Raw genomic sequence first — 12,528 nt, 5'->3', positions numbered from 1 at the left:
AAACTGTGTACACTCTATTGAAACGAATGTAAACGTATTGATTCGTTGAGTGTATAGTTTTACTTTAGTTTTTTAATAATTTGGTATTCTGGATAATTGCTGAAAACGAACCAGTAGGATTTTTATTAATTTTGGATATTAACAATTATTTTGTTTGCTAAATAGCATAGACCCTATACTAATAGGCCTAGTCATATTGATTAGGCTGGTAATATACCCATTGGAAATAGCATTAGCCCCTATTATATGACTAGTCATATTTATTTAGGCTGGTAATATGCCTATTGGAAAACAAAATAAAAACAGTTGGATATTTAATATTTGAATATTTATTCACAAATGTATTTTTCTTTCTTAAATCTACTTATTTTCTTAATAATTATATGCAAACAGTCTCTATTATATGGCTGATAGATAACCCCAAATTAGACATCTATCGGTGGTTGTAAATGTGCATATTATGTATAATACGTCTCCTATCGATAGGAGGCGACATTTATAATACGAACAAAAAATGTTGTCAGTGCCTTGTGTGAACATACAGTAGCTTCACATCGCTTGGTGTGAATACCAATATCGTTTTTATGCGACAATATTACATGATAAAACGCAAACATAAAACAATACATTCTAAGGTCATAGGTCATGCTCTTCAGTTGACTATTATAAATGATAACTAAGACTATTAAAATAATTTATAATAACAGTTTTAAAATGTTCATTATTCTCTTATAATCTTCTTACTGTATATTATCCGAGCACAACTATCCTAATGTTTATGTTCAATTATATATACATCAATGCTGAATTTAATTATTTATATATTTATATATTATTCAAAATAGAAAATTTTCTTTATCCCACCCTATATTTGTATAGGGTAAAAGTTAAACTTTACTGGCCCCACCAGTCTAGGGCAAAAGTTAAACAAAAAGTATAGAACACTCACGGCAATTATAAACTTTACTGAAAAAAATAAAGAATTATTATTATTATAGAAAATGACATTTATCATTAAAATGGTTTTATAAAGAAATAATGGTTGTTTTACTGTGGAAGCAAATTGCATTTTATGATATTTTGCTTCGATAAATCCAGAAAGTAAAACATTTAATAATGCCACTTAAGTTTCACGAATTCCAATTTTGTTTTATTACCGTCTGATATACATTTCCCGTCTCCAATATTAAAATGTTTCATTGATCGTTGGCTACTATAATTTCACAACCATTATATACTATTTGAATGACGTAATGATTTTTTAAACAACGTTTCGGTTTATATTGCCTCTCGAATTTTGAAAGGCAATCAGAAATTTATGAATAATATAATTTATTTTCCCGAATCTATTTTTTACTTCATTCAATATTTCAATACTGAAGCAAAGTCAAACTAATAACAATGAAGTTCCACTTCTTTACAAACATGAATTGTTACGTGCGCATGCGTATAAATCTCAATAAAAAATAAAAAATGGAACGCCCTCTCCGGTAAAGCATAACAAATGTTCCTAAATTATATCGTCTATGATATAAGACCATGGAGAAATATTCTCCATAAGACGTACTGATTAACTGAAAAATGTTTTTATTCCGTTATTTTATAAATAACGTGAATGATTTAACTGAAAAAGGTCTGTATTACGCCATCATGACGTATTTATTTAACTGTTGATGCTATGTTAGACTGTCCATCATTTGAACTGTTTGCCCGTTCATGGCGCTTTGAAATGGCGGAGACAGGTAACCATCAAGTTCAAGTGATTTCCTATCTTGTTTTTTGGAATTACAACGTAAAGCAAACCGTAGCTCAGCCGCCATTTCTGCACACATTGATTTCTGAAAAAAAAGTATACATTGGTCAATATGTATCCCTTCTGTTGCGTAACCAATCAAGTAATTTCATTGTGTGGCAAAACAAAACGTCTGGGGCTTCTAAAGAGATATTGAAGCTCTATAGCTCATTAGCCAGAAGTCACAACTTAAATTTATACACAGTATAAAAAGTTAAAATTCATAAAAACAATCAAACAATTTAAAAAAAATGATACACATATCAGGAATATTATTATACATACACATAAAAGTACAGTATAGTACTGTATAGTGACAGGAAAGAAGTGCCATTGAGAAATTATTGTGGACATAAAGGAATCTTGCAGTACATAATTACCTTATCCAACTCGGCGTTCTGTCTCGACTTCCAGAGAAATTCTCCGAATGCTAAGAACACCCCAATTGCTAGGCCAAACAGTAAGACAAGAAATATGCCTCCTATATTTTTCAACCCTAGTTCATTGGCGTCTTCCTTCGTCGAGTCTTCTCGCTCACACTGCTCTTTCTTCCACCATTTATTTTGCATCGCAAGCAACTTTCCATCTTCTTGTAATCTTAATATTACCTTTGTAATTTCATCACGGTAAGGGGAGCCTGATAGAGAATAACACACATTAATTGAATTAATAATTTGAAGAAGAAATGTTGGTGGCAATATAATATGAGAATAGGATACAAAAACTTTAAATTGTACTTAAGCCATTCTGATAAGCACTGATAGATATTAGTACGCCTTTTGTACGCAATTGCTTGTTTGCGTGAGGTCACTAATTATGTGACGTCATTCACATACACTGAACATAATACCAGTATGTTTTCCTTCTTACCTAACTGTGTTCCAATTCCGTAACCTCTTGAATTTAATAATCCACCAATCTGCGTCAGGTTTTTACAGTTTTCTGCTACGATGTATTCTATCATAGTCGATTCCATTAGGAAAGCATACTTCTTTTGTGTTAAAACTCGGTTGATACCTGCTGAATAGTTTTTCATGAGTACATCATCACTATTTGTGGACATAAAATCCCACATCTTTTTATACGTTGGAATTGTAGACTCCTGTTATAGAAAGTAAAGTGGTGAAAGATGCTGTTCAAGCCTCAATTACTGTACCATAAACTTTGGTTTCCATTTGGATGCAACGAAAGCGAGCAAGCGCGCCGCAAGTAATTCGACCAATCACAAGCAATAGATCATCCTAACACGCATTGTGATTGGTCAACTTACTTGCGTTAAACCTACGGCGTTGCGCGTGTCTAAGTGGGAATCAAGCTTTATGGAAAAAAGATGAACAACAGTTACTGTGAAAGATTGCATGTCCCTCGTATCCTCATACATGATTGTATGTATTACGGTAACCATTAATTACTATAATAACTATTACTTACCGCAAAGAAGGCCACACTAGAGCCACCTGCTCGAGTCCCATACCGAATTGTAGTCTGCCCTGCTAGATCATCGGCATTCTGAATGGGTGATATCATTCTTTCAACAGTTAGAAAAGCAGCTAAATTCGCTGTATATGACGATATCAAGATGAGGGAGAAAAACCACCAGAATCCGCTCAACACTCTTGTGGAAAAGGCTCTTGGATTAATCTCTGAGCCTTGTTGCATTAGTCCACCAAATGCAAACCACATACAATTGAGCAAGTTGAACTGGTTTTCCACACGGTCGTACTCTGGGTTACAGGGATGGGAATTAAACCATTCGTACGGGCTAAAACGTGCTAACACGAACATAGTCATACTGACAGACACAAACGCGAGAAGCACGTATAGCCAGACGTCGAACGAAAGTGGATCTAGAAAGGAGAATATACCTGGATCTTGAGGCTCAGGTACACGGTAAAGAATACTGATGCCTAAATGCATGTATGGTTTAGAAAAGTCTATGGCTGTTTCACGATCGTAGTTTATTGTAAGAGGAGCAACGGCTAAATCCGCTTTCTGTTGAAAAAGAATGATTTAAATGAATTAAATTTTAGTCGTTAATTCTTTAATTGACGCCCTGCTTTTTTATTTATTTTTATTTTGTATTTATAATTGTTACAATAGGGCGAATAAATCATTATTACATCGTTGGAAAGAGAAGAATGAATGTATTCGTAAGTAGGATTCGGCGCTAATTCGACAATTTCTTCACATAGAGCTATGACGTCAATTCATGTATTTAAGATTAAATAAGTGGTTTATAATGTTCTTTATTAATACATTGCCTGTTTGAGAGGGAAATGTTATATAACATCTACAAACATAATTACTCACTTTCTTGATGAGTTCTCCGACCATTCCATTCCAGTTTCCACTTGCGTCTTCTGTTCCATAATCACCATCTGGAACCAGAGTTATTTTATAATCAAATTTGATCGATTTTGCAATTTCTTCTAGTAAATCTATACAGTAACCTTCATATCTATCGTTGCCTTCAAGAGCTTTACTCGACTCTTTTTCCATTACGTAAGGCTTTTCCTGTTATTAAAAAAGAAAATATATCATTGTCAATAATATTCCATCAGACTTGATTTTGTGACTTAATTTTTTTTTATCTGTATACTATTTTGATGTTTTTATATTTTAATGAAATGTGTTTTATATAAGTGTTCCTAACTCTTTTTATACCTTTAACCTAATGTTTTATATATCTTTATATATTTTTATATTCTATGAAATACACCAAATATATTTGTTTGAGGACGAAATAAAGTGGATTGAATTATAGTAGTGTCGAAAGCTGACTTGAATGACAGCAATGTTATTCACTCTTCTCCCACAATGCAATGTCATTTTAACGCTTACCAATACTGTTGTAACAATAAGTGTTCTATTAGCCAAATCCATGGTGTGGTTTGTCCTTCCATCTGATACGTTCAGACCGTATGCCTGATCCCATGTACCAAACTAATAGAAAACACAGCTTAGTTTACTACAAACAAAGTAAAGGAGACCTTTGGCCGGGTCCCAAGAAAAAATCGACGACACGTAGGCCTATTGTATCTCATCCATTGCATTGATTGAAGTATTTATTATTCGGTTTCGAAGTTTTGAGAAAAGTACGTCTTTGTCTTAGTCGAGTAGTTTCCATGAAAATACATAATGGAACACCACCAGCATTAATTGGGTGTCCCCTGAATAGGGGTTGGTCGATTGATGAATGGGATTTCATCTTTAGATCCTTTGAGAAATCCCATGGGAAAATCTTGTCGCTTTGAAATATGCAAGAATCTCTTTGTTATTCAACGATAAATATAATTTAAAAGAACATACCTTTGCCATTACCCCACCCGATAATTGATTGTATATAAACGTAATGTTTTCACGGACTCCTTCCATGTCGTCATCGAAAGCTAAATTTCCAGTTAATGTTGAAAATGGAGACGATACAAATGTCGCCTAAAGAAGAAAAAAACGAATTGACAGTCCATCAGCGTTTTCGTCTATGGCACGCAAACACCGCAATAACACATTAACGAATTGACAGTCTTTCGGTCTTTTCGTCTATGGCACGTAAACACCGTTTAACAAATTAAATGTGCTCACAATTTTGGAAATATAGGTCTAACCATGGTGGAAGGAAATGCAAACTGGCAATTCAATTTCAGAAAATACATTAGGCCTAATGTTGTTAATGTGTTAATTTCAATTGATGTGTTTTCAGTTAAATGTGTCGTTTATTTCGTATGTGTCTAAATTTATCTTATACATTTTTAAACAAAAGTTTCAATGCGTTTATCAATTATCTATTATAGATGGAACGAGAAAGACGTAATAAAAAAAAACGTTAGAAAAGATTGTCTTTAGTGAAAATGTCACATGTCTTTAATAATAATAATCTATCTGCTTGTATTGTCTCTCTTTTGAATGTACTTTTTTTGTGATTGTAATTTCTGTATTTGAATAATAGAGGGCCCCTGAATATCAGGGCCCCTGGATATCAGCTCCCCTGGATATCAGCTCTCCTGGATATCAGCTCTCCTGGATGTCAGCTCCCCTAGATATCAGCTCCCCTGGATATCAGCTCTCCTGGATATCAGCTCCCCTAGATAGCAGGGCCCCTGGATATCAGTTCCCCTGGATAGCAGGTCCCCTGGATATCAGTTCCCCTGGATATCAGCTCCCTTGGATATCAAGGCCCATGGATATCAGCTCCCCTGGATATCAGCTCCCCTGGATATCAGCTCCCCTGGATATCAGGGACCCTGGATATCAGCACCCCTGGACATCACGGCCCCTGGATATTAGCTGCCCTTGATATCAGGGCCCCTGGATATCAGCTCCCCTGCGAGGGAACGGGAAGAGTTACCCCCTATAAACATTGTTGAAATAAAAAATAAATACAAAATAAAAATAGTGTTTACCGTTTCTATATAACTAGCCATAGTTTCACCATTTTCCCACGTTTCATCAGATTTACAGTCCAGGTTTTGTGCCACAATCATATTTTCCCCATCTCGTAACGCTTCAGCTATCAACATTACCCCATCATATATCAATGCCGCTTTCGTCTAAAAAGTTCACAAAATTACATTTTTATATAACTCATTTTGGAAACGTAAATTCGCTTATGACGTATGCATTATGTAAATTTATAGCTTCTTCCCCACCACCTGGATAAAACGTAAGTAAACCAGGGAACAGAAACATACGACGAGCAATAATGGGCACTATATGCAATAAGCAATACATACTATGTTGATAGTATTAGAATATGGATGTATAATAAAATAATTAAATGGATTATATGTCTCTGCATCTAGGTGCCATGTATCAAGAATACACAGCGTAAGGACGCATAACAGCATGAAGATAAATACAAGAGGTGAGTGAGTCTTAAGCTCTGTCTACACTATCAAACTAGTTTGACAAAAAAGTGTGATGTTGCCAAAATATCGTAGTGATATGCCTAAATATGGTAGTGATGTGCCTAAATATGGTAGTGATGTGATATCATCATGTTCATATATAGGCACATCACATTTTCTATGTCACACACATTTTAATAGTGTAGACAGAGCTTTATTTCAATTGTTTTCACGTTTTTGTACTGTTAGACGCGACAAGCTAGACACTTAAAACAGAAAATTGCACTTGGTATACATGCTTGAAATGTATTGTTATTAGTTGGATATCATAGTAATAATGTAGTAGCTAAATAAATGCTCTTGAAATAATTTCATTTGGATCCTAATATTGTAAGTACCATTTTAGTACATTCGATCTGTTGGATCAACAACAAAAAATTATCTTTAAAAAAATACTTCATATGCTCATATAAAACGCAAATAACGGTAAAGAAAAATCACCACAAACAGGTGCAAATGTATTTTATTGATTATAAAAAGAAGCAGCAAATGAAAATAAGAAATGGAGAGCAGCAGCAGCAGATTGGCAACAACTTACCGACATACTTGTCTGGTAATGCTCTATCTTCCACTTTTGAATTACTTCTTCAACATCTTTATTGTCGTCATCAAGAAGTCGAAAACTTGAAATATTCACGTTATCTCCCGCATATAAACTCATATCAATCATATGCATATTCTAAACAAATTTAAAAAGAAGAAAAAAATAATAAATAAACCTAATAAATGGATAGGCCTACCGGAAAACAATGTAATAATGACGGCAAAAATAGTAAATAAATGGGTACATAATAAAAGATTTAATTTATGCCATAATGAATTATTGTCATGTATTATTCACTCTTCACTTCACTCTGATGTTATTCATGATTTCTAGCATAAACGTAGGGGGTGGGGTTGGGGGATAATGCGAACAGAAAGGAGGATGGTGGAAGAGGAGCCGAATAGCGACAGAAACTAGAATATATTTTGTCTTCTGTCAAAAGAAAAAAAAATAAGCGTATAGGCCTATGTATGTACAAGTAAATCAACAACTTCTACTATTATTGTCAAGATGGGTGTTAATGAGTTATCTTATCCAATTGTGAATGTCAGAGGGTAGATGTCACTTCAATCTATGCATGTCCTGTAAACGCGGCAACTGAACAAATAACACAGGCCTTGAATAGGACAAGAAAAAGAATATCCTAAACGTATACCACGACAGCTGGACCGGCTACTTTCCATATCTTTGAAAACTGATATCATGTCATGTTGGTGTTAGCTGTTAAACCAAATGCCAAAGAGCACATGACGGTGAAGCATGTCCAGGCTTCTGGTCATCTATTTGACCAGAGTAAGACATGTTGATATCTATTTCTGTTATATAAATATATTTGTTAAGTGGGCCTTATCAGTAAACATCGTGTGTTCATTGACGAGGATTTAGCATTATGAAACTATTTGTTATGATGGACGCGTTAAAAACAACGTGCTTCACAGAACAGACATGACGTTTATATGACGTATTTTGAACGCGCGCGTTTCAATTTGCGTGTATTATTTGTTATAGTAGCGTCACAATTGTGATATACCTGCGGTATTATTATAATAATGTATGAGTTTACTGACGTATTCTCCGCCATTCTTAGAAGAAGCTCAATGTGCATAATGATATCATCCTACTGTAGTAAATAACTACCAACTGTATAAGTATAATGAATAAAAAGTGATAGATGTTTCCAACAATTACGACAATGCGTTCAAAGTGATTGAGTGCGTCTATATCATGATGGATAATTTGTTGATGTAACTTACCAGTGATGTAAATACATAGTGGAATTCGTAGCGAAGCATCTGAACCTGCATAGTCTAAATTACAAAACAAACAAAACAAAAAAATGTTGCTACGGACATTTGTTATATTCCATTTTAATACACTGTGTGTACAGGTTTATTTTCACCACTGAATAGGTTTAATAAATTGGTAACGGGTGGATGGCTAGATAGTCTGCCTGCATACTTTGAATGAACCGTACTTTGAATAATCTCCAGATAAATTAATGGTATTAATACAAATTGTTAAAATTATTTATTTTTGTTGTTGAGATCATTAAGTATCCATATAATTCATGTAATAAGTTACATTACCTGATTTAAAAACAATGGAAGAGTTTCGTCATCACAATCCACTATTATGTTTGATATTCCAGATCGTTTTATTTCTTGCAGTAACTGTCTAAAATCAGTTCCCATCATTTTTTTAATAATGACTTGACCTTGTTTGAAATTACAAACTGTCAGTAATTCTTGAAGTCTAATTAATCCTGAAAAAAAAGTTAAATAGCATTTACTACTGATTTTCTAGAGGCCTGTATTCTTCAGGGTTTTGGGGGGTTTTTTTTGCATAATTTGTGTGACATCTATTTTACGGACGATGTGCGTTTAAATACTGTTGAAAATGGTACGGCTTTGCACGCGCGTGCAAAATTTGTCTTTAACGCTGTAACGACGACTATAAATTAAATAATCTTTAAATGTGACAATAGTCTCGTTTCTAGACGGCAATTTGGCTAATGATAAAACTATGGCGTGTCATACGTATTTTAAAAGACGCTGGTGGCGCTCCTAAAGAATTACTAACATAAAAAGTCCTTACCTTCATCGTACTGATACAAAATTGCTATTTTTTTCATCTTGAAATATTGTGCTAAGTCTTTTAAAGCTTGGCCTAACAAATTGTGTTGTGGATATAAATTGAACGAATCATAATTATGGTGTCGTTGATAGTCCCACCGACACTCGATTATTGGAACAGAAACAGAACTGCACACAGATTCAACGGCAACAGCGCCGGCACTCGATTGGGGTGCGAACACTGCGACAACGCCTTTATTTAGAAGTTCACATGCTGTAAAAAGACAAAATAATAAACACAAGTTACAGCATCAGTATTAAAACCTTAAATCAAAGTATTCATTTATAAATTATCAAATCCAACATACAAAAACAATGATGTAAATAAATCGAAAAAAAGCTCAATGAATTAAAAGGCAATTGAATGAAATAGATGAAAACATTTTTGTTTCATTTGACAAACAGATCTGTAGAAAGTTAATGAATACATTAAGATATTTTCACTTAGCCAAAAGCATTCCATCATTATTTATTGTTATATTTTATATAAAATACGAGTTCAATTAAAATCGAAGTGAAACTGCAGACAAATTGTTGAGATACTTGGAAGGCTAATAGGTTAATATAAGACAACATACGGGATATTCGTATTCTCAAAGAAACTAGGACAGTACCAAAAAGGTGCTTCTAAAAGACCTCTCTCATCAGAGTGATTGACGTGAGAATTGATCACACACTTCACTGCACATCTTGTTAATAGCAAGAATTTACCAATTAATCATATCCATATAATATGATAAATGTACCGTTCCCGTGGATAACATTAACACATTCCAAACACACATTACAATTCTCAAAATGCTGCTCTACTTTTCGTGGACAGAAATCTTATTTTAAAAACTTTATGATTGTCGAAGGATTATTTTTTTCAATGTAAAATTGAAAACTAAATTAAAATTAAACTTTATTTCTTAGTAAAAGGATAATACAGAACATTTTAATTATGGAAATCTTTATTTTGAATACAAATATAAATATTATTATATACACAATGTAAAATGCCATGACTGCAAAATCGATAGAACAAAACCAGACCAACCGAGTGACCGAACATTGGTATACCTAAATAGTTGGATGTATTGACATTTTGGAAATTAATCTATACGTATTATAGCATATAATGATATGTTTATTATTCGCAAATTATTATTTTGTTTACTAAACTCACCGTGGATATAACAAGCGTTTTAAAATTTGTGCACGCGCCCGCGTTAAGTTATGTGCCCTCTTTAGAAAGTATAGTGCTATTCCGGTCGTATTAAAATGGTACGTCATCAGAATTTGTGTACGCGCTCACGTTAAGTTATGTGCCCTCTCCAGAAAGTATAGTGCTATACGGTTGTATTAAAATGGTACGTCATCAGAATTTGTGCACGCGCTCACGTTAAGTTGTGTGCCCTGCTCTCCAGATGGTAGAGTGCTATACGGTTGTATTAAACTAAAACTATTTATTACTTCCATAGGCTATTCGTTTTTTTTTATGTCTAATTAGATCTCGTTTCCATTTGTGTGGGTAGTTGTTGGTCATTCGTTTCCGACGACATAGACGGGCGCCAAATAAGATTTATATCATTGTTGTACTTAAAATTACGACAGTTTTAGAATCAAGAGTTACAGAACACATTTATCATTATCGGAAGATAGCTTACATGTATCGTTAAATTAATTTAGGAGAATAGAAATTGAAAAAAAAATAAGCCGAAAAATTGTACATTCAAAATCGGTGGTGACGACATAATGTTATAAAAACAAAATACGAATAGAAATACCGTTATGTCATATCTAAATATTATTACAAATCTAATTTGGAAATGTAATGACATGTGCTAGAAGCAGCCACGTGCCAATAAGAATGAACTTAATAACTAAATGTTGTGCTTTGAAATATAATAATGACAGTTCTAAATTGGAAAACATTCTAGCGACTCGGTACAGTTGTACAAACACTTAGGAGTCAATTTAGATTGTAAGTGCACTGAAAGACGAACCGTTCTCGTGAGGTACGTTTGTTTTTGTTGTCTTTCAACAAAAATAAATCACACTAAATACAAAATTAGAAGACATGTTTTAATTATTAGACGTCGAGTAAAGTTGCAACCAGCTGACAACGTCATGTCATACTACTTCATCATCACCAACTATTACACAAGTTTGATTAGTTAGTTTGTTTTCTAAGATACAAGATACAAGAAACGTTATTTGTCTTCGTAAGAAATGTCGGTTGTCAGCAAATCTGATTAAAACATACATATACAGACTAAAAAATGACAAAAAGTGTAAAAGTATAAAACAGTAACATTAAACATCTTTAAAAAGGTTAAAATCGTATTTTTTTGTCCATTGTTGTACGTCCAACAGTCGTACATTTCCATATAAATGACACTTTCTGTTCTCTTTACCTTACTATCAGTATTATTGCTGAATCATCAAACAACATTGTTTTTATTTGTTATAGTTTTGCGACCAATACCTTCATAAATATCTGTCTAATCTTATGGTTTCATTCGAGTTAATATGTTATAGTCTTAAGAACACTGTTAAGTAAAGTAAAATTAAAATTCAAATTTATTCACCTCCCTTTGGAGAGACAAATACTGTAAACTAAATAAAACACATCTGAATAAAGATTCACACGAATCATAAAAAGAAAATCAAAATGGTTTTAACAAATTAAATAAAGTGTGAAGAAATAATTAAGAAATAATTTCATTTTTCAAGTAGACTAAACGTTTGCGAAACGTCGTAGTAGGTAGGCTACTACCATACTTTGTATTTGTACTTTTCTTAGATCTATTGGATCAACAACAAAAAAGAAAACTCACTGCTACTGTTAAGTGTGGTTAGAAGCAAGTAACTGAAAAGTATTTATTAATTACTTAGGCCTGCTATCATCACGAGAAGAATATCACTTCCGTCTATGTTTAAATGGACAATTTTAAGTACCTAACACAAATACGCCACGTGGGAAATTAATGGCAAATACCAAGAGAAATGAAATACACAATAATGGTAGCCAATCAGCAATGCTTGTTGGTTCTTGATGTCGTAATGGCTAATTAAACAAAGGTTATTAGGTTCAATGAGCTTAGTTGACTTTCATTCTCAAATAACTAGAGCCTTCCAGCAGATAATGACATTAATGTTACCTTTACTCAT

The 12,528-nt window shown here is 33.4% G+C and overlaps 1 protein-coding gene across 2 annotated transcripts in view; it reads right to left on the bottom strand.

Moving 5' to 3' along the window:
- Positions 1-267: 267 nt before the first annotated feature.
- Positions 268-12,528, bottom strand: part of LOC144847573 (glutamate receptor ionotropic, kainate 2-like) — a 55,607-nt gene continuing 43,346 nt past the window's right edge. For both annotated transcript variants that reach the window (XM_078704005.1, XM_078704004.1), the window contains 12 exons: positions 9,335-9,586; positions 8,827-9,002; positions 8,494-8,547; positions 7,235-7,375; positions 6,193-6,339; positions 5,102-5,227; positions 4,634-4,735; positions 4,103-4,306; positions 3,224-3,784; positions 2,663-2,894; positions 2,173-2,429; positions 268-1,838 (listed from right to left, as the gene is read on the bottom strand). In XM_078704005.1, the coding sequence (XP_078560131.1) occupies positions 1,677-1,838; positions 2,173-2,429; positions 2,663-2,894; positions 3,224-3,784; positions 4,103-4,306; positions 4,634-4,735; positions 5,102-5,227; positions 6,193-6,339; positions 7,235-7,375; positions 8,494-8,547; positions 8,827-9,002; positions 9,335-9,586 (2,414 nt within the window). In that variant the 3' untranslated portion in view covers positions 268-1,676. The remainder of the gene's footprint in view (positions 1,839-2,172; positions 2,430-2,662; positions 2,895-3,223; positions 3,785-4,102; positions 4,307-4,633; positions 4,736-5,101; positions 5,228-6,192; positions 6,340-7,234; positions 7,376-8,493; positions 8,548-8,826; positions 9,003-9,334; positions 9,587-12,528) is intronic.

The sequence above is a fragment of the Antedon bifida genome, chromosome 7, assembly GCF_963402885.1.
Source record: "Antedon bifida chromosome 7, ecAntBifi1.1, whole genome shotgun sequence".
Lineage (NCBI taxonomy): Eukaryota > Metazoa > Echinodermata > Crinoidea > Comatulida > Antedonidae > Antedon > Antedon bifida.
The sequence above is the reverse complement of the archived record's forward strand: the minus strand, read 5'-3'. Positions and strand labels throughout refer to the sequence as shown.